The 26,032-nt window shown below is 46.6% G+C and overlaps 1 protein-coding gene across 1 annotated transcript in view; it reads right to left on the bottom strand.

Moving 5' to 3' along the window:
- Nucleotides 1–26,032, bottom strand: part of DEPTOR (DEP domain containing MTOR interacting protein) — a 545,002-nt gene that overhangs the window by 160,913 nt on the left and 358,057 nt on the right. Inside the window, exon 5 of the mRNA XM_086966162.1 lies at nt 1,618–1,796. Within this exon, the coding sequence (XP_086822288.1) occupies nt 1,618–1,796 (179 nt within the window). The remainder of the gene's footprint in view (nt 1–1,617; nt 1,797–26,032) is intronic.

The raw sequence follows: 26,032 nt of genomic DNA, 5'->3' as shown, positions 1-26,032 counted from the left end.
AGAATCGCCTGCCACTGACTGAAAAAATCATTATCTGGTGGGCGTGAGCACACTGGTTTGAGAGTTCTGGAGTGGGGCTGTGGCATAGCAACCCGCTCCAGGACCACCAAACTTGTAACCGGCCCCTTAGTGTCCATTTAGTTAGTAGCTCTTCTTTCAGTAGAAAAGCCATGTTTACAGACCTTCTTATTGAGAAGTTCTGGCAGGGCATGCAAACACCTATGTGCATATCAGGGTGCTGCTCTTGTTTTAAAGGTGCAGTGCTGGATGTACTTGGGTGCAGGGTAAGCCCCAGTTGCTCCAGTGGATCTTTAGGGTCAAATGACCTTTAAAACAAGAGGAGTGTATTTATGGAAAAGTCCCTGTAAAATTGGAAGCAACGCTTGTCTTAAAACGGACAGTGCTGCCCTGACGATGTTATAAAAAAAAAAAAGACTTACAAAGTTTGTAGATTAAGTTCACAAAGAAAACACATACATAACATCCATACACCTACTCCTACACAAATGTGTAAATGTATGATTTTTGAAACTGTACACATTTTCTCCGTATTACACCTGGAACATACTCTACTATAATATTGTTTTAAATATTGGTCAACAAAATATTTACTATTCCATATATATGTTCCTTGAAGATATATAGAGAGTTAAGAATAGTAATCTATCCTTTACATATATATATGCATACATTCATAATACAGTGGTAGTCATTACTCTGGCAATGATATTTTTCTAGGACAGTATTTTCATATATGATAATTTGTCACACATCCGCCTGTAGTTGTGACATCTGCGCTTTCCCAATGCAAATTTGCTTTCTTTCCCCTTTTTTCTGCACATGGGGACATATCATTTTGTCTGCTACTCCATACCATTCCCTCCTGAAAGGGAAGTTGTGCAGTACTACAATATTTACATCTACCAAGTATTCATTTGTGGATTTTTGACAGGAGCCACTGTGTGCCGGGAATAAATGTTTATGGCTGGGAAATGGCATTGTGGATCATCCTAGAAAAGCCAGTTGATGTACAGCATAATCTGAAAACTCATTTAACATCAGAGCAGGAATCTACTGAAATCCAAGCCTGATAACTTACTTTTGAAGCGTGTATATTATATTGAGTTTGGTACCAAGCTCCTGCAGTTTCTTGTCACTGTACTAGACAGGAGCTACTATTATACAACATGCGTTCTTATTATCTCAAGGCAATAATATTCAATTTTTTTGACATTCAGAGATTCAACATAATCATTATCATCTTACCTTCCAAATCAAACTCTTTTCCCATTTACCGTACCTAACAGGGATCATCATTTCATAACTGTGTCAAGATTCGGACATTATTATTATATATTTAGGCAATTTTTCAGCTACGGGCACCAGCATTCAATATGTGTACTTAATACAGCAACAACAAAAATCAAAAAAACAAACATAAATTATTTTGGAACATACTTTGCAAGAAAATCAATACGGGAATCCATAATGTCATTCCAGAAAACCTGGACCATAGCCAAATCACAAAGAGATCCTCTTGTTAATTTGACCTGCATGGGGGAATGGTGTGCAGTATACCATACATGGACCCTACTGGTGCATCCCTTGGCTGCTCACCATGCTGTATGATGCCATGCTCCAGTAGTCTTCGGCTAAGCTGCTCCGCCTCACTTCTTGTTGTGGCCTCCCCTTCTTGGATCAACCAATCAATAAAGTCAGAGGCCATGAAAGTTCGCTCATACTTCACACCTTCCTCTTCCCGCGGCTGCAAGAGCACACTTTCTGAATTCATCAGTCTGCAAAGAAAGCAAACGCACAAAGACAGTGATATTATAAAATATTCCTACTCAAAAAACTCAAGGACAGAGCTAAGGACCAGCAAACTATTATAGCTGCCTCTGATTTATATACAGCATGAGCACGAGGATTGAATTATTAGATACTTTTTAAAATTAAATACTTGTGTACAGAACAGCAAGTAACATTGCCAAAGCTTAGAATTACCCTTACTATAAATACCTCGATTATGCAAACCCTAAGTTACTAGGTCTTGACTTTTGATGGACAGGCACTATGTCACAAATGTGAAGGATATCCTGTCCGTCTTATTACAAGTGCATTACTTCCCAATAAGGCCCTAAATCAAAATCCCTACTGACATTCTGACTTCTGTTTCCTCTGCTAGCAACAGTGGCATTCTATTCTTTTCCTCCTTTCTCCTAACGAGCAGGATTTAATTTGTTCCTGCATTGAAGGTGAAGGGAAAGGGAACATTCTCAAAAGTATGGAAAAGTAGGGGGAGGGGATCCTCCATGCGGGATGTCATTTTCCTTGTGGAGATAAAAGAAACATAAAAGTTAGTAGTGTACTTGCACTTTCTCAGTAGTTTTTCCCATGTGCACATATTACCTGTATGCTTATTCGTGAGAAAGTGGAATTCACAAATGTTTTCCGGGAGTACAACTGGAGCATGTGACTGTCAAAGGTTCTAGATGCACCTGTTGTAGAGTTGAAGGAACGGATTGAAGTCTTTATTTAATATAAATCGGGCCTGCTGACCATAAAGCATGTCCCAGTCCTAGTAAGAGATGCGGAGGAACAGCAACATTCTTTTAGAGATGGCTCTGTGACAAGGGGCAGCGTTTACACATTTTTGGATGCTGCTGCATTGAAAGGCAATTACCTAGGGCCAGATGTAGGTAAATAACATTTACCGATTCTAAAAGACCGAATTTTACCGATTCGGTATTTTAGAATGGGTAAATGGTATGTAGGTATTCATTCGATAATTATTACCGAATCGGTAAATACCGAATCGGTAAGAGGCGGTATTTACCGATTCGGTATTCCCCATTCATTCCTATGGGCCTGGAGGCCCATAGGAATGAATGGGGAATACCGAATCGGTAAATACCGAATCGGTAAGAGGGGCAAGACCTACAGGGGTGGCAGGGTGTCACACTGACACCCTGTTGCACCCCTGAATAGTGCATGGGTGCACATGTGGCACACATACATGCTCTAAGGGCATGTATGTCTGCCACATGGCACTGTTAAAAAAGCACAAAATTGCTTTTTAAATGGTTTTCGTTATTTACCACCAACTTGTAGTTGGTGGTAAATAGCGAATCCTTACAAGTGAAAAGCGCTCACTTGAGTGCTTCCTACCGAATCGGTATTTAGGAATTCGGTAATTTACTGATTCCTTACACTACCGAATAGGTAAATTACCGAATCCTTAAATTAGGCCCCTACATCTCAAATGCCTAATACCGGTCGGTAACGGCCGAAATTCGGTAATTTTGGCCGGTACCGGCCGGGATTAGGCTTCCTACATCAGGCCCCTAGTCTTCTGTCTCTAAAAAGCTCTGCCGTCAGCATTTATAACTCAGCATCCTATTAACTGCATCAAGCTAACCTTGTTGAATGATGACTCTCCTCTTGCCCCATCCATGTGGGGTTTGATCTGAGGTCTGGTAACTATGGTGACTTATTTGAGTTTCGTGCACGTGATACCTTTAGCCATGTTGAACATGTGGTATAAATCGAAGGTGGGTATATCTGCCTTATGCAAGTTAAAATAGTTCCCACCGAATTAAAAAACTTGCAGGGTAGCCCTACTACCATATAGAGACTTCATTGATGAGGTTTTGAATGTGAAAACAGGTGGCGTGGGAAGACCTGTAGTGTTAATGCTTAAATTGGGGGAATCCACATTGACAGTAGTGAATATATATGCTACCAACTCAGGCAGGGAGGAATTCATCAAAAACACCATAGCAGAGTTCCTTCAAAAGGCAAAGAAACACAATTATTAAAAGATATTTTTATATAGTAATGCACACAGTGCATTACTTGTTTGTTTTTCCCAAGTAGCTCTTTATCAACACATGTTCATCGTTAAACATCATGAACTCGACACGAACATTCTAGGACATTTGCATTTCACATTCAGTACAAGGTGCATGCCCTCATACACCCGGGTATCAATGCCCTGCGAATGAAGAAAGAACAAAGCAGGAGAACAATCAATTTCTTGTATTCAAGAAGAGTACCAAAGGACCAAAATCAACTCTTTCCTTAAACGGGTCGAAGGATGATGTGTCTAGACACAGTGACCAGATAGGATCTGTATTGGAGGTCGGCTGCACAGAGAAAAGAAGCTGAAACATGGCAAAAAGAATCAAAAGTGTGAAATAAAAAATAATTTCTGTGGAACGTAATAGTGTTGTGTATACCAGTTATCGGTGGAGGGGATGGGGAGCCAACTGCCAAGCCTACGGGGTTAAGGAGGAGTATAAAAAAAAAGAAGATTGCCTATGTGTCACAACAGTAAGAAGCAGTAGGTGCAGGGAACCAACCCCGTCGTCCAAGGCAAAGGAAGAATCTATATAAAGGAAAACGCCAACCAGGGTATCCCCAGTGGGCCAACATGTACCGATAAGTCAACACTCAGTCTCAAGAGGGTCTCTCATTCATCTGTACCAACAATTTGTCAAGATAAGTGTCCCAAGCATCCAGCTAGAGTGTCTCTCCCCACTGCAGGGGGAGCAATCTCCGTGTTGTTGTCTCAGCAGACATCCATTTAAGAAGGTCCTACAAAGAGAGAGACAGCGATGGCGCCACTGTAAACTTCCAAGCGTTGGCTATATGGCGTTACAGGACAACGAACGCCAAGTCGATGAACCTGACAGCTTATTTGTTCCTACTGGTACAAGCGATCAGATGCTGGACGCAAAGGAGAGGATCAACCTGGTGGGGACAGCCCATGATATCAGACAGGGTCTGGATGGCTTCCCTCCAGTGGCAGGCAATCTCCGGGCATGCACGTGCCATAAAAGTAAAAGTCAGCCTCAAGACAGGGACACTAGGGGCAACCCAATGGAACACCCGGAAAGATACATGTTTTGCACAGGGGTCAGGAAAGTCAGATGGACATAATTGAACTGGGTGAATTTTAGTCAAGAGTTCCTGGAAACACCCCATACCTGCTCCAACATGTTAGTCCACTGTCTGTCGGCCAGATCATGGCCAAGAGATAGAGCCTATTTAGCCCCCAAGACTTGGAGGGTTGGATGCTAAATTTCAACAACCCACCATATAGCAGTGTTACTGCATGCCTACCCATAGCGTGCCCCAACAGTACATGTAGCGCAGAGGAAGGACTAAGCTTCTCACATTCCGGCCCCCACACTACCTCAAAGGCCACTCCCAAGGCATTGTATGACAGGAAATGGCCCTTATAAACCTCATAACACTCCCTAAGGTCCTGAAAGGACATTAGGAGTTGGTGGTTGTACAGGTCCCCCACCATGAGAACACCCGTCTCTGTCCAGATGCTCGTGCTGTGACAGCACTTAACCTCACAAAACACCAGGAGCACCCCCAGTGGTAGAGCGGGTGAGTATGGCACTGGGCCACACCTCGGTGTCATGTATTTATCCCAACAATAATTAGGCAGGTGCCCCACCCTCATGCATGGGTGGGGCGCCATGGGGTCGATGAGCCAGTCCAAGATGCCAGATCCTCTAAGTCCTGGACAACGCAAGACCGCTCAGGGGTGGGAACGTTGTTACCCATCGCATGGACCACTGCAGTTGAACAGCAGCATAGTTCAGTTCATATTGCGGCGCTCTCAAGCCCCCGTTCTCCAGAGGGGCGAACAACTTGTGTAAGGTCACTCTTTTCCTCCCAGTACCCCACATCAAATCAGAGAGAAGTGAGTTCAATTCATGTAATAAGCACTGGGGTAGGACAGGCAAGGTAGGGAAATGGTAAAGCAACCGTGGCAAAACCAGCATTATTGCAATGGAGACCCTGCCCAAGACCCTGGAGAAGACAGCTAAAGCACTATTTGGATTTGCGTATACTGTGAAAATGGCAGGTGCTAGGAAGCTGGAGAACGGTTCATTTTCGGTTCCGTTGTCTGCTCTGCTCCTGTGTTGCTGTGCCTGGTGTTGTTCTGTCGCACCCCATTTGTTGTTGCCAAACCAGTGTGTTGCTGAAGCATTCTGGAGCCTTCCACGTGAACCCTGGTCAGCTTCTGGCTTGAAAAAGCATTACCTACTGCTATAGCCAGTAAGCATAATTCAATATGTACTTTATTATTTGTTTACTGGCTGAATTGTTTATTAAGCATCTCCCCTCTGCCTCCCAGCAGGTGTGGATCTACCCATTCCATAACATCTAGACAGAGTGATGCCTCTGTGGACGCCAATCCAGGATCTCTCTCTTAGCCCATTCCCTGTTTCTAGTCTGATTGTTATGTCCGGTAGTGAGTCCCTCTTCGCTCACCAGCTTAGTTATTCAGGTATATCAGGGGCTTTCAATGGGTCTACAAATCTGGAACCTGACATGATCCAAATCACTCCATCGATTAAGCAAATGATCCCCTCTAATTATAACCCAGTCATACAATCTATGCAAAATAACTTGCACTGTTGACATTTGGGGAGCATTTCATGGTTTGGCAGAAATTCAGCCATCAAAATGATGAAGCAACCTAAACTTTTGCGTTTGTTTTCAACATTGCTGATTCCACTCCCAGCACACTTAATAAATAGCTTGCACAGTTTAACAGACAACTTTATATGTAAGGGAGGAAAGATCTAAGATCACCAGACTTATACTAACAGCACCAGCTTTTAAAGGCTAACTGGGAGTACTAACCGTAGTGAGATATCCTCAAGCAGTCCAGTTATGATACATGGTGGAATGCAATTGTCCAGAATCTGAAAAATATGGTGTTTTGTTGATTTAATTATTGCTGGAATACATATTTGGAACAACCTCTAGTTAGAAAGCAAACATCGTCCATTGGGGTTTTCACTCAGCCCTGGTCACTAGACCCACAATGGGAGTGTGGGATAAAATATCTGCAAGACTGGGCCTGATGAAGATCTTGTCAACATTTACACCGATAATAAGCAATCTCAGCTTTACGTCAGCATTCAAAGATGGTGGCATCAAGGCCTGAAGGAGAGGAGGATGTACTCGGATAAGAGACCTGGTTGAGGAGACTGGCATTAATTCATCACCACTGAGTGGTGGTTAACAAGAAGGGTTGGGAGTCAACAGATAGGGAGTGGGGGTGGGGGTGTTGGTCTGAAGGAGAAAAAAAAACCAAAAAGACGGACCAACATGGAGAACACAAGAGTGGGTGAAGAGATGTGAGGTGGAAAAGGGCACATGGGGAGAGAGCAAAAACACATGCCCTCCCATGGAGTGCTCAATGATATAGAAAAAAGTAGTCCCATGAATAAAAGTAGTGAAAGGGTAAAAGTAATCCAATGAGACTGAAGTTAAAGAAGGAGAGGAAAGATGGCCACCAAACAAATTAGACTGACAAGAAATGATAAGAAATGGTATGAACTGAAGTCCAATGTAAGTATTGGTATGATACACAATAGATCATCGTTAAGCGACAGCTAAAAACTGCAACGCCTTTAAAATGAAGGTGTTCCTAAATTTAGGTGGTGCTCAACACCTTAATTACTTCCTTTAACGTCAGTTAAGTTGTAAATAAATGTGTGCTCTTTAATTAAACATATTTCTCAAAGTTAGTGCTGAGTCGAGGAACAGCAGCCCAGTGCTGCTCTTGACCAGGGGGCAGCATGTAAAGGTCAGGAGAGCCGCATGCGGCCAGGGCCGATCCTAGGCATGGGCGGTATGGGCAGCTGCCCAGGGCCTCGCGCTCAGGGGGCCCCCTGCCGGCCCCGCAGAGTAGGGAAAAGCGCACTCGCGCAGGCAGTAAGGCACTTAGAGGGGCCTCACATCTTCCCTTTCGCCCGGGGCCTCAGAAGGCCTCAGAAGGCCTAGGACCGGCTCTGCATGCGGCCCCTGGCCCGTCCTTTTAGTATCACTGATCTAGAGCTAAGCAGGTCACACTTGCTCTTTGTGCAGGAAGGCACGTAATCACAGCTTAGTGGGGTAAGATGAAAGCTCTGGACTTCAGAGAATGGTTTTACAGGTTGTTGGAGTTTCTTGGTATGGATAAACTAACAATAACTCTAGAATGCAAACCTGAATCCTTTAGCAAAGATTGGGCCCCATTCAGGATTAGTTGCAAGCCAAGTTAAGAGCGTACATGCCTACTAAGAATCATACACTGGCAACGTTCCCAGCTACATGGTTGAGGGACCAGGCCTAACACAGTAGTGAGCACTGAGAGTTGAGGTAGGATACAAAAGTAAACTCAGTTAACTTGGCTTCCTTATTGAGATATCGACCTGGTTGGACTTAGAGAAGTAAGGAGCAGGGCTCGAGTCGGGGTACCACGCGGGTGGACGGCGTCCCCCCCACTTATTTTACCGGGGGGACACCGTCCCCCCTGCCAAACAGCTGGACTTCTCTCTTTGGCCTCCCTGGGACGAGGAGCTCGGCACCTGTCATGACGTCACTTCCTGTTGTGGCGTCACTTCCGGTGACAGCGTCCCCCCCCCCCACTTCTTTTTTTACGACTTGTTCCCTGGTAAGGAGTCAAAATGTTTAACTGATTAAGCCTCAAATTTAGAGTTTGGAAGACAGTGAAATTCCAGTTGGCTCCATTGACAGAATGCTTCCTCTGATAGCCCGATGGAGATGGTGGATTATAGCACCCACATTATTTACGGCAGACAGTGTTATGTCTTTTTTTTCTGTCCATCACCACCAGGTAAAACCTGAAGTTGAGGACAGAAAAAAACATAAATAATGACCTACACATTCATCAAAATATTCCGTAGGTGTGGGTGTCATTATATCTTTGAACCAAGATACAGCCATGATCTTTAAATGTGGAAGGTGCTAGCCTGTCAGGGTGGCAGGCATAATGTCCTCTGCAACCCTGAAGAACTGTACCCTGTCCACTAAACTTTAAATATGGCCTCAAGTTGAGTAACCATTTATAGTTATATTGTTAATTGTTTGCTATTGGATACAAGGCAGCGTTTCTTTTTATAAAGGCAAATAGAAAATCTGACACATAAATTATAACCTATTACTTGGTAAAGTCTCTTATACTTGTTACTAGGTGTTTTCAAATCATAAATTGTTAGGCGGTAAAAGCAGAGCAAATGAACACGCGTTCTGATGCAGTTACTTCAGTTTACAATTCAGGTACCTGCATTCCCAAACTTACCCCCTCCCATCTATTCCAATCACTACACTTTCCGGCTGCATTGCTCTAATGAAGGGGTCTATTTAATTTTGCTTCACGGTCTGAGGTTTTTTCTATTTTCTCATATTTCGTTTCTGCTCATTTTCTTTTTAGTAGTATGCTATGTTCTGAATCAGCCTCAATGGGACACAACACATATTGCTAAGGGTTCCATGTTAGAATGTTTGTTCAATGGAGTGCCTCGGCACATGCTTCTCTACAGGGGCACGAGACAACCTCGGCCGTGCTTTAGGACATTGGGATTCTTAATAAACTGAAGAAGTCACGAGGACTGCTGGAAGGAGCTGCCATGTGAATATCAACGCCTGCGGCGTCTGCCCGAAGAAGAGATTGCACAATATGCCCTTGTTAGTTGGGCTTCCGTAATCGGCAAGTATGTGTGAGAAGCAGCAGCGGGACCCTGTCTCTCTTGTACGCTGTTAATTAGCTGCCACGATGGGGAGGCAGGAGGAGGCCAGTGAACGGGTCAGACAAAGCTCCCCATTTCTTCCATGCACAAAGGGCGGCCACTGGACTTTTAGTGGCACCGGACCAAACAGACGAGAGGCCGTCTCTCCGTTACTAAGCTACTACTATTTCTCACTTCACACTTATTTTTGTTGCCATCTTAGAAAAGCTCTGAAGCAAACACTATCAGGCCTCGTGTAGTTTAGGAAGATTTTCGCCTCTTAGAGAATTGTGATTTTAGAAATAATTTACCACACGTATATTATTTAATGCTAAAAGATACTGTGGAAGAAGTACATAGTAGAACAGAGTGAGAGCCTCGCATAGAGCATGGGGAGTGGAGCCCTGCTGTAAGCCATCTCATGCTTCATTTATAAGTGGGCGAAGTGCAGGGTCTGCACCGACTGAGCCTCAGATGGCCCCACCATGAAAACTCTTCACTTGGGGCCCGATTCACAGAACTAACTTAAGACAAAATCCTAAACTTACTACCATTTTGGTATTCACAGAAGGCACTTACTCATTTTGGTATTCATAGAAGGCACTTGCTCAACAATGAGTAAGTGCCTTCTGTGAATACCAAAATGGTAGTAAGTTTAGGATTTTGTCTTAAGTTAGTTCTGCGAATCGGGCCCATGGTGTTTCAACTACCAGTGGGCTGCTGGGACACAGTGTGTATCACAGCGTGCGTGCATCACCTGCCCTCCGAAGTGTGGCACAATCAGCATTACATTTCTTTGCTTGGAAAGGAAGGATGGCCCCAAGCAGATAAATCCATCAAAGGCCCCTACATGCAGGGAGAAAAATCCCCCTATGCCACGGAAGAAAAAACCGATGGTATGGGAATTTTTTCTTGAAAACAAAACTGTTTGCAGAGTGGGCAAAACAAACATGGCGCAGCTCAACCCTTAGAATGCCTGTCTCCCAGAAACTTCGATATCACAGTCACAGAGGGGGGATCGCTCAGTAGAGTGGGCAACCCCCTGGCCTCCGCTGATATGGCAGTAGGCCAGCCACCCACTAGGGTCTAAACAACACTGTTAGTGTTCTCCATCTCCAAAATGTCATTCTGAGTAGAAATGTACATCTTCTGATCAATAAAGAATGTATCTTGCGAAATGGAGTTATGATGCAAATATACAAGAAGTGTGAATGGCACTCTTCTCGTCGTGTTGGGCTTAGCTGGTTTCTATGATCACAAAAAATACCTTGGTAAAAGAAAAAAGTGTGCAAAAAAACTTTGCGGGGGTGAAGTCGAAGGAAAAAGGGAACACTGGAACTTCATAAACAATGCGCATACCCCTGCATTGAATCCTGGTTCTTTCTGCTATTTCTCATGCATACTTAGTGATGGCAACTACAGCATCAGGATAGCAGTTACCCATTTAGAGAAATCTACAAAAGAAGTATGACTACAAACACAAAACACAATATTAAATGTTTGTTGACAGACTAGGAAGGCCTACAAAGTCTTAACCCACCAGGCTTTAATTTAAGAAGCACAACTACTTACGGCAAACAATGGTCAATCATTAGCTTTGACAAAGCTTTGTCTGCTAACCTGTGCACAAACATACCTTAGTCTCATCCATAGTTCCATAGAAAGCTGGTAAACATAGAGTGAACTATTGGAAAGAAGGATGCAGGTAATGGGAATGGATAGTAGTGTAGGTGGTATAGAAAACGGGGTTATGAGACCAATTTGAAAATGGCCGAGTGCCCCATGAGGGTTAACTGGAATGTGGGCGAGGAAAATGCATGGGGATTTTACATTTTGGGACATCCTGTTTTTTCTTGTCCCTCGCTTGATTGATCACCCTGAACCTTTCCATGAACAGACAAGTCAAAAAGTAGCATCTTTTGGGAGAGTTTTGTGGAGAGTTGGCAAACGGGTCTAAAGTTATTAGCAACACAAAAAATAATTTTCCTATGGAACCGCTGATCTAACTATACTATACATATGTATATACTCTTAACGTTATTACACTTAAAAGCTGACCATTAGGGCGTGGTAGGCAGACTCCTGCCATTTTTAGGGTGTAAATGAAGTGAGCAATTTGCTAAGGCAGAGGTGGCAGTGGCCTGGGAAAGGAATATTGACGTTGTCAATACTGAAAACTTCCACCTGTACTTGATGCTGTCTGTTTATTTTATTATTGCTACCAGGTCTCAGGGTTGAAAGGAGGAATGGGGTTATTGGTCAGTGGACAACTGGATGATCACATGCTGGGCAGCGGGCGTAAGAAAATTTGTTGCAAAAACTATTGTTGAACAGAATGCAGAACAATGTCATACAATCACCCCAGTACAGAGATCTGGGCCTAAATCCATCGTTTTTTTGCACTCCACACCACCCCAGCTCAGACATGGCCATATGCAAATCAGCCTTGACCCTGTGCCTCATGGGAACAGTCCAGCCCGAACTGCCAAGCCATGTCTTTCCTGCACCGGAATCAAGCATCCTAGGACCGGTTTCTGGCTATCAGCCGTCTTCAGCCAGGATAGCTTGACTCCAGTGGTGTGGAGAGCATGGGACTCACGTCTAAGCATACCCATCCCACTCGAGGTGACAAATGCAAAAACAACAATTGATGGACAGAATGCAGAACAATATCATACATTCACCCCAGTACGTAGATCTGGGCCTAAATCCATTGTTTTTTTGCACTCCACACCACCACAGTTCAGACATGGCCATATGCAAATCAGCCTTGACACTGTTAATCATGGGAACAGTGCAGCCCGAACTTGCAAGCCATGTCTTTCCTGGACCGGAATCAAGCATCGTAGGACCGGTTTCGGGCTATCAGCTGTCTTCAGCCAGGATAGCTTGACTCCCGTGGTGTGGAGAGCATGGAAGATTTGTTGGCAGGAAGTGAAGAAAAGATGGTGTCAATATACATGAGTGTATACGTCTGTGAATGAGTGCGTGAGTGTGATTTTTGTAGGTTTTGGAAAGTAGGGAGGTGGATGCTGCAGAATAGAGTACTATTTGACTTTCCGCAGCCCAATGGTGCCCAAATGGACCATAGCGGACACAGTGGTGACCCTTAATAGCACTCTAGAAGAGTTTATGCTATGCCTGGTGTAACACCAGTAATCATCCTTGACACAGTTGGCAATCTTTGTAACAATCTGGTTATCCTTTGGGTTAATAGTGGCCTATTCTTGACATAATGCAGTTATCCATGTTGTTATAACGGCTGTTTCTGACACACTTGTTACCAACTTAATAAACATATATTGGTTAAGTCACAGGCCAATTTTAAATGAATTCTGCTTAACTCCTGGTAACAATGTCACAAAACAATAGGCAACTTCCCAGAGAAGTTCAAGCAGTAAGTTAAGAGCAAAGCACAAGTTAAAATCAGATAAGACGAATGTTATGGATTTCACAATTTTAAGGCAAAAATTGCAGCAAGAATACACAAATGGTAACTTTATGTTAATCATTGTGGTAGACTGGGGCACAACTTTAGACTGGCAGCATAGGCAGCAGGGTAAGGTAAGCCTAGCCATCATAAAAGTGAATGTTTTTACCTTGGAATTTTGTTTTCCAGTTGTCAAAATGCTCAAGTGGATGCCCAATTGGGGGAGGGTCTCTCCAGGTTGGATGTGCCGTCCACAAACTCCTACTGAAACTTTCAGCCTTAGCACTAAAGCTCAGCATGAGACAATGTTGGTGAACATTTGCCACCTCACAAGGTCTCATATTTTAGCTTCAAACTACACCACCTCTTTGGTTCCACCAGGCATGGATGGATAATTTAGCTAGGCAGGGCTCATCAAGGCCAGACAGCTTGACTGCGCAGTCCCACTGAAGACTGGTTCTTTGCTGCAAAGAGGCCTGAGCGGAATGAACCCAAATGTCTTCTAGACAAGGAAGCACCGTCGTTGGGAGAACCTCATCACCTTGTACAGATCCACATAAACTCGATTTATTATGACTTTAGCCGATGTAACTAAGGACATTACTGAAGATTTGAAGAAAGAAAGTAGTAACAGATTATTTTGTTGGGATGATTAAGCTGAAATAGCTTTTGATGTGCTCAAGTACGACGGGGTGGAAGTAGGCTTTTTAAAGGTGTGAAAAACCTCCTGAGGAGAAACCTTTGCTGGTAGAGCCTTAGGATGTACCTCCGAAGACTTTTTGTGTGTCTTCTTTTGAGGTGGCTGCGACGGAGGGCCTGGAGAAGCCACTCTTGGTCTTTTCTGAGAGGACTGAAGATTTGGAGGAGCCCTCACTCTCCTCAGATGACAAGGCTTGGTCTTTGTCTTTAAGCCTCTGCAGCCAAATTAAGAGGCATCCCTCCCGATCTTTGAGGGTCTTTGAAGAAAAGGTACGACATACCTTACAGTCCTTTGAGGAGTGATCCGGGTAAAGGCAGTAGAGACAGTCCTTGTGTTGGTCAACCACATGAAGTCTCTTTTTACCACAGGAAGCACAGGGCCTAAAAAGGCCTTTCTTAGGAGTATCTGCCATGAAGATTTTGAGAACTTCACTCAAAAGATGGAATTTTGAAGAAAAAACCACTGGAAATCCAGAAATGAGGAAAGCTGAGCAGAGCTCAGAGGAGACTCCCTTAGCACGAAATGCGGTAGAAAATCTGAGGGACAAGAGCTCCTTCCAGGAAGGTTCCAGAGGGTGGTGATAGCTGATTGGCTCTATTCCAAAGTTTGGTCCTTTTTACAAAAGGACATGGATATGTTACTAAGGTGAGGCCCTTGGCCTATTACTCTATATGTCTAATGAGACATTACTTTAGTTATGTACCGGGGACTCCCATCACAACGACGGGAAATGATTCAGGCATGTGAATCTATGAAACATACCCTAATACTAAATAAACTTCACTCCACGCAGCGATCGAGTAGCTGAAAAATTGCGACTCCTCACACCTAAATGGGAGTGGTTTATGGCGGAATAAGGAGGGATTTAGGTAGGAAGGAGTGTGGCTCACTGATTAGAGCAGCAAGCCCTGATGCAGAGGTCTGGCCCGAGACCAGGGTTCAATTCCTGACGCGGCAGGGTCGTGAGCCCAAAAATGTCCACGGACTCGATAATTCTCGCCTCAGTGTCTACTCTAATCATGGGGTCCCACGCTGCAACTCTGGGCAATAGCTTGCTTAATCTCCGCTACGGCGGCCCACCCGCTGCGGGATGCCTGGCTTTCACCTTGGGGATGCCCAGTAGGGGTTATCTCACAGGGAAAAGCCATGACGGGTTCCCAAGGCAAGCGCCTTGATGCCTTCAGGTGATACGTGCGCTATATAAATCGCAATACAGGAACATACAAATAAAAACACCCATCCACAAAAGGGTAAGATCGTTGCTCTTCACAAATGACACGTCTAAAGTTACTGCAGTCCAAAAGATGACAAAACAGTGGTAAATGTACTCCAGCCTTGGGGTAAGTCTATCATCACACATGGCGACTCACCGGAATTGCAAGTCTGTCCCACTGAAAATAATTTAGGCAGGGACTTAATATAATACCCCACTGAAAATCATATTAATATATTAAACAATTTCAACTTTAAAATCATTTAAGGGATAAAGTACCCCCTGACATACACTATAAGGTTATTGTAAGTCACTGAAGAGTTCCATAACTATATAGAGGAACAAGGCCGAAGGCCTAGTTTCTTTATAAGGATATGGGACACCGAAATCACCTGCAATTTCCTTATCATGTATGGCAGGGGGTACTTTAGCCTATATAATACATGGTCACACCATTATGTTCCTACAAACAACTTGAAACCTTGGTGCGTAGCTCTTTTATATGAAAGAGAGAGCAGGTTTGCAAATAAAAATAGAACTTTAAGTGAAAAATGAAACGCATCAAAAACCTGTTAGATATTTTTTGCAAAAAGATATTAAAAACAGTTCAATACAGCTCGGTTAAAAAAACAAAATGAAAAGCTGCAGGGGTTCAGAATGTGTAGAAACATGCAGACAGATTCTAACTTTTCTCTAATTATCTAAGGCATGCAAAAATAATAATGTTCTTTCTGCTAGTCTCTTAAAGCTAGAAAAATAAAGCAGAAGAAGGAAAAGCAGCATTTCATTTCCATCGCTTTAAACAATTGCTCTCAGACCTGACCAGCCTTTCATCTCAGCTGTTGGCACTGGCAGCAGATATTGTGATGGCTTTTCTTTATATTCGGTGAATGGGTGCGTCACAATTCGCCAATTATAAAGACATTTGAGACATACGTTTGTAAAAGGATTACAGAATCCCATGTATTATAAATAAAATCAAATGTTTATATTACAATAAAAAAAATTAATATTTGCTCACAATTAATAAGTACTATTTATTACTATTAGTAACTTTACTCTCCACTCCTGAATCCATTGTGAATAGTGAAAAAGTCACTTAGAGCTGGGTGCGGGAGTTGGTTTACATAGATGTAAACCTACACATGCAAATTTGCCTTTGTGAAAAGATCCCATTGAATTTTGTCTGTAGAATGAATATGAAAATGTATTCGATTAACAACGTTTGCTCTAGTAGTAGTGATTTACTCCTGTTTTCAAACAGATATGGTTCTCACCTGATTTTCCAGGAGTAAGTCAAAGTCACAGAAAACAAGCATTTACAATGCAATGGTCTCAGCATTATTAAAGGTAGAGCTCTTGGCATTGCTCATAACATTTTTTGGGGGTGTTTTTAAAAACAAAATCATAAATAAATGGCATTGTCATTTACATTGCCAATAGCGTAATCGTTAAATAAATGGCATTGTCATTTACAATGCCAATAGCTTAATTGCTCGCAATGCATGACCTATTGCATTTACACCCACACAGAGCCACACACACAAAGCCACCCACACACGCATACAGAGCCACCCACACGATCTGCACTCTGCACTCTGAATCTGCACTCTGCACTCTGAATCTGCACTCTGCACTCACAATCTGCACTCTTCACTCACAATCTGCACTCTTCACTCACAATCTGCACTCTGAATCTGCACTCTGAATCTGCACTCTGAATCTGCACTCTGCACTCACAATCTGCACTCTGCATCTGCACTCTGCATCTGCACTCTGCACTCACAATCTGCACTCTGCACTCACAATCTGCACTCTGAATCTGCACTGTGAATCTGCACTCTGAATCTGCACTCTGCGCCCTGAATCTGCACTCTGCACTCTCCACTCTGAATCTGCACTCTGCACTAACAATCTGCACTCTGCACTCTGAATCTGCACTCTGAATCTGCACTCACAATCTGCACTCACAATCTGCACTCTGCACTCTGCATCTGCACTCTGCACTCACAATCTGCACTCTGGATCTGCACTCTGCACTCACAATCTGCACTCTGAATCTGCACTCTTCACTCTGAATCTGCACTCTGCACTCTGAATCTGCACTCTGCACTCTGAATCTGCACTCTTCACTCTGAATCTGCACTCTGTACTCTGCACTCTGAATCTGCACTCTGAATCTGCACTCTGCACTCGGAATCTGCACTCTGCACTCACAATCTGAACTCTGCACTTGTCATGGGGGTGGGTGGGGGGTGCCTCGAGTGTTATTCCTACCCCAGACACTGCTGGCCGCCTCTGTCCCACGGTGCACGTCTGGGCATCGTGCACAACAGCCCGTTGTTAGCTTGTGCACCTCTGATGACGTCACCCGTGACTCCCGCTCCCTCGGGTGCTGCACTGTCTTTGGTTCTTTGCACAGCAAAGAGCTGCACTTTTTCACTAAGTGTTCTACTGCGCGAAGGACGTGAAATCTACGCCTAGAGCTCCCTGTATCGACGCCGGGCATGGATGGCTTGTAAGACGAGGACAACCATATGTCAAAATGATGTCACAATCACAAACACATTTCGCCCTATTGGGTGAGACGCTCAAATCTATGAGAGGAAGGGGCTGTGGCCCCTCCCGAGTAGTCAGAATCACAGCTTCGGTAAAAATGGACTGATAAACCCCCTCCCAGCAGGTCACAGCGGTCTTTTCATTCCTGATTTACTGTACTGAAATTTTAATAAAACATAAGGTTATGTATGTGTATAATATCAGGGCAAATGTTTAGGCCTCGGCATGGCCATCTACCGTTTATCTTTCCGAGGTCGATGGGGTGGGTACTATTAATATTATATAATATCGCCTGATATCTATAGTGCTTAGAACCAACAAATGTTGGAAATAAGCGCTATAAAGGCAGCTCTTTGGATCCCAGCCCTGCGTGAGGGATCGTGGGAAATGCTGCCTTACAACCCCCCCCCTTGCTGGGGCCCCCACCTCCCTGGCCAGAATGTGCAGGTGAGTGCTTAATCTTTGCCCGGTTAAAGTTGAGCCCCCCCCCCGGGGGCATCTTTAATCACTGAAGTCCCAGCTGCCCGTCTGCTGATGCACAGTGGGGGACAGAGCAGGCGCATGACTTCAGTGTGAGCTTTTGGGGGTTTGGTGGGGGGGCCTCTTGCCATCTCGCCCGCACTCACTTGTCACACGGCTGTTGCTCAGTTCTCTGTCCCCCGCAGCCCCGTGTTTCACCTCCTCACGGCCTGGACTCCCAATTGTTGACGTGTGATCACGGGCCCTTGGGTCTAACACGGGTTCCAGTGCTTTCCAGAAGCCTGCCTACGACCTTTGACCTCTGAGCATCTCCCCATTGAAGAAGATTAACTTACCCATTGGTCTGAGGTCAAAGGTTGCTTTGTACGCCTGGATCACACGGATCTGCTGTTGCCAGCCTAGCGCCGTGAGGCGGACTAGTTTGAGGAAAGCGCTTTGTGCTCGCTCTGCACGCTTTCTTGGTTCTGCCAGGGAAGAGATGCGTTCCGCCCAGGGGAAAACAAGAAATGAAGAGAAAGTTTGTCTGGGGCCGCTGAGAGCAGCAGAGCCCTGTGACCAGGGCTTTGATAGGAAAAAAACAAGTGCAGGCACTCATCAAAAGCAGCGGTGGGCTGGGGTGCAGTGTGGGGTAGGAATAAGGGCGGGGCATGTAAACATAAATCTTACAGAGAAGGTGCGTGAGCCGGGTGGTGTCTCCGAAGCACGAGGCGCACACAAGACCGTCAATCCACAGTAATGACAACACTGGGGAGTTACTGGAAGCGCGCAACAGCAATGGCATCATAGGCAGGCTCGCACTGGAAGTGTCGGATGGGTGCAAGGGCCGGACATTTTCGGATTCGGGCGTGTTTTTTGCGTGAGTGACGGATGACGTCACAGGGCGAAAGAACGCAAAAAACACGCCCCCGAATCCGAAAGAGACGGGGCTTGAATGGAGTGATGCCCCTCTCCTCCAATGGCTGGCCTCCGTTTAGGAAGCCAGCCAATGGAGGAGATGGACGGGTTCAAGCCCCCCTAATCTAAAAACATAAAATCTTCAGACTCTGCCCACTGCTACGCAGTGCGACGGTCCTCGACCTAAAAAGCTTAGGACCATATGAATCAAAAATCGTTTTTGCATTCTTAAATAGTGAATTTTAGGTAATCGATTTTAAGAAATGTAAGTAAGTAAGTAAATGTTTATTGTTTAGTTAATTAAAACTTTAACAATATAAAAAAACCTTATGTATATACAAAACAAATTAAAATCGGATTACACACTGTATTCATTTCATCATTTTATTGCTGCTTGCCACACCTGAAATTGTTAAAAATTCAGTAGCCAAAAGTTTGTCCTTTTTTCTTTGCCCGATTTCAGACCCTTTTAACAAAGCTTTGAAAAGACTTTAAGGAATTTGATCAATCTACCATTCAGTTGGGTAATCGCTATTAGGTAATATTACTCCATTTGTTCCTATGGGCATAAGGCCCTTAGGTTCGACTGGTTTTGCAGTACCTAATTAGCGGTTACCTAATTAGTAATCGAAAATTAGATAACGCAATACAAAAGGTACATGCAAAGCGCACACATGCTTTAGGGCAGGGGTACTCATAGTACGGCCCACGGGCCAGTGGCGGCCCGGCAAGCCTTCCCTGGCGGCCCGCGGACCCCCGAGACATAATACCTGTGTTTCCCGAGTTTTTTTTTTATAGTGTCTGCAGCAGCGAGAGAGACTCTTGCTGCTTTGTGGGGGCTGACGGCCGGCCGGGCGATCCTAGGAATGGCCAGAGTAAAGCTGCAGGGGCCTAAGGAGAGGTGAAATACAAAGGCATCATTAACATGCAAATGGTCTTTTAATGACCTGTGAAGTGCTCGGGTGCGGCTGTGTGTGTGTGCCCCGGCTGGCAACAGGCAGGGTGAGGTGACAGAGGGAGTGGGAGGGAAAGGGAGGGGGAGGGGGACGGAGAGGGAGAGAGAGAGTGAAAGGGAGTGAGTGAGTGAGAGGGAGGGAGAGAAGGAGTGAGTGAGTGAGAGGGAGGGAGTGAGAGGGAGTGAGGGAGAGGGAGTGAGGGAGAGGGAGTGAGTGACTGAGAGGGAGTGAGTGACTGAGAGGGAGTGAGTGACTGAGAGGGAGTGAGAGAGAATGAGTAAATGAGTGGGAGTGAGTGGGAGTGAGTGAGTGGGAGTGAGTGGGAGTGAGTGAGTGAGTGGGAGTGAGTGAGTGGGAGTGAGTGAGTGGGAGTGAGTGAGTGGGAGTGAGTGAGTGAGTGAGTGGGAGTGAGTGAGTGAGTGAGTGATTGGGAGTGAGTGAGTGAGTGAGTGGGAGTGAGTGAGTGAGTGGGAGTGAGTGAGTGGGAGTGAGTGAGTGAGTGGGAGTGAGTGAGTGAGTGGGAGTGAGTGAGTGGGAGTGAGTGAGTGGGAGTGAGTGGGAGGGAGGGAGTGGGAGGGAGGGAGTGAGTGAGAGGGAGGGAGTGAGTGAGAGGGAGGGAGTGAATGAGAGGGAGGGAGTGAATGAGAGAGAGTGAGTGAATGAGAGGGAGTGAGTGAATGAGAGGGAGTGAGTGAGAGGGATTGAGAGGGAGTGAGTGAGTGAGTGGGAGTGAGTGGGAGTGAGTGAGTGGGAGTGAGTGAGTGAGTGGGAGTGAGTGAGTGAGTGGGAGTGAGTGAGTGAGTGGGAGTGAGTGAGTGGGAGTGAGAGTGAGTGGGAGTGAGAGTGAGTGGGAGTGAGTGGGAGTGAGTGAGAGTGAGTGAGAGTGAGTGGGAGTGAGTGAGAGGGAGAAGGAGAGTGTGAGAGGGAGAGTGTGAGAGGGAGAGTGTGAGAGGGAGAGTGTGAGAGGGAGAGAGTGAGTGAGTGGGAGTGAGTGGGAGTGAGTGAGTGAGTGAGTGAGTGAGTGAGTGAGTGAGAGTGAGTGGGAGTGAGAGTGAGTGGGAGTGAGAGTGAGTGAGTGGGAGTGAGTGAGTGGGAGTGAGTGAGTGGGAGTGAGTGAGTGGGAGTGAGAGTGAGTGGGAGTGAGTGTGAGTGGGAGTGAGGGAGAGGGAGAGTGTGAGAGGGAGAGTGTGAGAGGGAGAGTGTGAGAGGGAGAGTGTGAGAGGGAGAGTGTGAGAGGGAGAGAGAGGGGTTGAGAGGGAGTGAGTGAGTGAGTGGGAGGGAGAGTGAGTGGAAGTGAGAGGGAGAGTGTGAGAGGGAGAGAGAGGGGTTGAGAGGGAGTTAGTGAGGGAGAGGGAGTTAGTGAGGGAGAGGGAGTTAGTGAGGGAGAGGGAGTTAGTGAGGGAGGGAGGGAGGGAGAGGGAGGGAGGGAGAGAGAGGGAGGGAGAGAGAGGGAGGGAGGGAGAGAGAGAGGGAGAGAGAGAGAGGGAGAGAGAGAGAGGGAGGGAGTGAATGAGAGAGAGAGTGAGTGAGAGGGAGTGAGTACATGAGTGAGTGAGTGAGTGGGAGTGAGTGAGTGAGTGAGTGAGAGTGAGTGAGAGTGAGTGGGAGGGAGAGTGAGAGTGAGTGGAAGTGAGAGGGAGAGTGTGAGAGGGAGAGTGTGAGAGGGAGAGAGAGGGGTTGAGAGGGGTTGAGAGGGAGTGAGTGAGTGAGGGAGAGGGAGTTAGTGAGGGAGAAGGAGTTAGTGAGGGAGAGGGAGTTAGTGAGGGAGAGGGAGGGAGGGAGGGAGAGGGAGGGAGAGAGAGAGAGAGAGAGAGGGAGTGAGTGAGAGGGAGGGAGTGAATGAGAGAGAGAGTGAGTGAGAGGGAGTGAGTGAGAATGAGTACATGAGTGAGTGAGTGAGTGGGAGTGAGTGAGTGAGTGAGTGGGAGTGAGTGAGTGAGAGTGAGTGAGTGAGTGAGTGGGAGGGAGAGTGAGTGAGTGAGTGGGAGGGAGAGTGAGTGGGAGTGAGAGGGAGAGTGTGAGAGGGAGAGAGAGGGGTTGAGAGGGAGTGAGTGAGGGAGAGGGAGTGAGTGAGGGAGAGGGAGTGAGTGAGGGAGAGGGAGTGAGTGAGGGAGAGGGAGTTAGTGAGGGAGAGGGAGTTAGTGAGGGAGAGGGAGTTAGTGAGGGAGAGGGAGTTAGTGAGGGAGAGGGAGGGAGGGAGGGAGAGGGAGGGAGGGAGAGAGAGAGGGAGTGAGTGAGAGGGAGGGAGAGAGTGAGTGAGTGAGAGGGAGGGAGAGAGTGAGTGAGAGGGAGTGAGTGAGTGAGAGTGAGTGAGTGAGTGAGTGAGTGAGTGAGTGAGATGGAGTGAGTGAGTGAGAGGGAGTGAGTGAGTGAGAGGGAGTGAGTGAGTGAGAGGGAGTGAGTGAGTGAGAGGGATTTAGTGAGGGAGAGGGAGTTAGTGAGGGAGAGGGAGGGAGGGAGAGGGAGGGAGGGAGAGAGAGAGAGAGAGAGGGAGTGAGTGAGAGGGAGGGAGTGAATGAGAGAGAGAGTGAGTGAGAGGGAGGGAGTGAATGGGACGGAGTGGGAGGGAGGGAGTGAGAGAGTGACTGAGAGAGTGAGAGGGAGTGAGAATGAGTGAGAGGGAGTGAGTGAGAGGGAGTGAGTGAGAGGGAGTGAGTGAGAGTGAGAGGGAGTGAGTGAGAGTGAGAGGGAGTGAGTGAGAGGGAGTGAGTGAGTGAGAGAGAATGAGTAAATGAGTGGGAGTGAGTGAGTGAGTGCGAGGGAGGGAGTGAGAGGGATGGAGGGAGTGAGAGGGATGGAGGGAGTGAGAGGGATGGAGGGAGTGAGAGGGATGGAGTGAGTGAGAGGGATGGAGTGAGTGAGAGGGATGGAGTGAGTGAGAGGGATGGAGTGAGTGAGAGGGATGGAGTGAGTGAGAGGGATGGAGTGAGTGAGAGGGATGGAGTGAGTGAGTGAGAGGGAGGGAGGGAGTGAGTGAGAGGGAGGGAGGGAGTGAGTGGGATGGAGTGAGTGAGAGGGAGGGAGGGAGTGAGTGGGAGGGAGGGAGTGAGTGGGAGGGAGGGAGTGAGTGGGAGGGAGTGGGAGGGAGGGAGGGAGTGGGAGGGAGGGAGTGAGTGGGAGGGAGGGAGTGAGTGGGAGGGAGGGAGTGAGTGGGAGGGAGGGAGGGAGTGGGAGGGAGTGAGAGGGAGGGAGTGAGTGAGAGGGAGTGAGTGAGCGAGAGTGAGTGAGTGAGCGAGAGTGAGTGAGTGGGAGAGGGAGGGAGAGGGAGTGAGTGAGACGGAGAGGGAGTGAGACGGGCAGGGAGGGAGAGGGGGTGAGATGGAGAGGGAGGGAAAGGGAGGGAAAGGGGGTGAGACAGAGTGAGTGAGAGGGAGGGAAAGGGAGGGGGACGGAGAGGGAGGGAGTGAGAGGGAGGGAGTGAGAGAGAGGGAGTGAGAGAGAGGGAGTGAGAGAGAGGGAGTGAGACAGTCGGAGTGAGACAGAGGAAGACAGGAGAGAGGGAGGGTGAGAGGGAGAGAGAGCTAGAGAGAGGGAGGGAGACCGAGAGAGATGTGTGTATGCCGGGACGGCTCAGTGGACGAAGGCGTCCGCTGCAGGGACCTATGATCAACCTCATGGGCAGTTTTATGTTGTTGCTCTAGCCCCTCCCACTCCGACCCTGCCCCCCCACCGATGCGGCCCTCGGACACAAACCAAACTGTAAATTTGGCCCCCGAGAGAAAGTTTGTGAGTACCCATGCTTTAGGGGCATGTGTGCGCTACATGGCACTTTGAAAAATTAATTTTTGTGCATTTTTCTAAATTTCACGTGGTTACCATCGACTTGGAGTCTTGCACTTAGAAAATGCCATACCAAATTGCGATTCCCTATTTGTAGTTGCAATTTTAGGTCATCGCAATTTTTGCAATTACCTAAAATTGTGACTGCAAAGCCTTTCCTACTTCTTGAAAGGCTATTTTGCTTTCGCAAACGTTCCCAAATTGTTTGATACATGTGGCCCTTAACAAATAAGACCCATTTATTTTTGCTGTTGCAAAACAGCAGTAGCCGCTGCACAAATTGAGTAGGAGCACTAGGTTTGCGATCTCACGTCATGTTGTCAAGGCATCATGAGTTCTGCCTGGTGCATCAATTTATTTTACAGTCTGATGCTTTCTGCGTGCTGCCACCTCGGTGTCCTGCCATGGCACCATTTCTAGCGGCACAGGCGAGAGTAACAGACAAAACCAAAGCCAGGACTGGAAACATGGTGTTGATACGGAGAGTTGGGAACTACAAACAGTACACCTTTACAATATGTGATATGTGGCGATAAGGTAATCTAATAACAACCTTGCAAAAGGAGGCAAGTACCTATTCAATAAAGAAAGGCAGTTCTAACTTTTACAAATACAAAGTACACTGCTTTCAGGGAACCTTTTCCAACACAAAACCACGATTGAGGAGCTGTAGAAAGACAGTACTCATCAGTGTCGTGTTTATTCGACGCGTGCCTCCCACATGCTTGTTTTCTGAACACAACTGCCCACAAATTCTTGGAAAATATGGATGAGGTTTAAAAAACAAACCCCAGTGACCCCGGTGCACGACTACCAGGCAGCGACCGGGTCTCGGGCTCAGAAGTGCGTTGAGGCTTCTAACGGAAAGGATTCTGTTTCCGAGGAGTAAAGGCATCGAGAAGCCAGGGCACTAATTAGATAACTGATATCACGTGCAATTCGCGCTGCCAGGCGGCCGGCCGAAAGATGACCGGAAGCAGTCACGGTTGACCACGGCGAGGAGACTCAGCCGTTTGAATCTGTGGGTCCGATGCATACAAAACGGGGGTGTTGGTTGTTGATTTATAGCGCGGCATGGTACTGTATTTTTTGGGCTTCAGTCCTTTTCAGACACGAAGTAAATATATTATCGTCAGTCAGACCCTGCTGGAAACCAAATTCCGCTCTGGTAAAAATGTTCCAGCCAGCTCCATTCTGCAAGAGACCGCAAATATATTGGGCCCAGGAGACGGTGTGGCAGGGACATGGGAGCTCCTCTGGGTCAAAAAGCAGACTCGTAGCCTGCTACACATTGCTGCCAAAGTTTCAGATTGCTTATGTGTGACATATTCATAATTTTGGTGGAATTATGGGTGACTTTTTTTTCTTCAGATTAATACAGCGCGCACTCGACCAAAGGTATTGGAGATTAAGTGATTTGCACAGAATCACAGGATAATGCAATGCCGAGGCTCGAATTTAGGGGGAGATCCGTCCGCCATCCGTCACCGTCCGCCAGCAATTTACCCCCGCCATATTACAATGGCGGGGGGGACTGCGGCGGACAGAAAGACCATCCGCCGCGGTCGCAAGAAAAGGTCTAATATGGTGGCGGTGTCTATCAGACACCGCCAGCCATATTAGGATGGGCTTCGGGGTATGCCTTTATTGCCGCCACGGAAATGCATACGGTCTTTGCTTTGGGGGCCTGTTACAGGGTCCCCAGGGTGAAGGGGGTGGGAGGTGCACATGGGGGGGTACCTATGGTACCCCCCAGCATTTCAATGTACAACATGACAGGCACCGCGCGGTGCCTGTCATGTTGTGCATTGAACTGTACAACGTGCATTTTTAGCATTGCGGCGGGCGGTGCTGAGAGCACCGCCCGCCACAATGTTAAAAATGCTGGATGCGCTCACCACTTTGCGGGCGCATCATAATTGCTATGGCGGGACCGCCGCCCACGTGGCGGACGGTCCCGTTTCCACCGGATCTAATAGACCCCTTAGTTCCCTGCTCCAAAGTCGGCAGCTCTGGCTGTAAGGCCACATTCTCTGCCCTGGCATGCATTGACTACGAGTGACACTTTCTCGCAGGCAAACATCAGGCAATGAAAATGCAGTGAAATATCTAAATATCAGAAATTACACCTATTTGGAACAAGAAACTCTAAGATCTTGCACAACCTCCTCACATTCTACATGATTTTACACCTCTTTTGACCACTGCATCTGATGGTACTGCCTGCAGTACCATGGACAAATTATGGCATTCACTGGTGTCTCTGAACAGTCATTGTGAAATTGCCAGGCCACTGTAATTTAGCTACATAAAACACTTTTCAACACAACTTATTTGTGATCCAACCCCATCTATACAGTGCTAAACATTAGTATGGTATAGTTCTCAAACAGAGCAGCGACAGATTTCACTGATTCACTCTCTCAGAGCTGGCATTAGCACTAGTGGCACCCAGTGCAACACTATTTTTGGTGC

This window comes from Lissotriton vulgaris, chromosome 4_1 (genome assembly GCF_964263255.1).
Source record: "Lissotriton vulgaris chromosome 4_1, aLisVul1.2, whole genome shotgun sequence".
Lineage (NCBI taxonomy): Eukaryota > Metazoa > Chordata > Amphibia > Caudata > Salamandridae > Lissotriton > Lissotriton vulgaris.
Note: the sequence above shows the minus strand (reverse complement) of the source record. Positions and strands in the feature narration are given on the sequence as shown.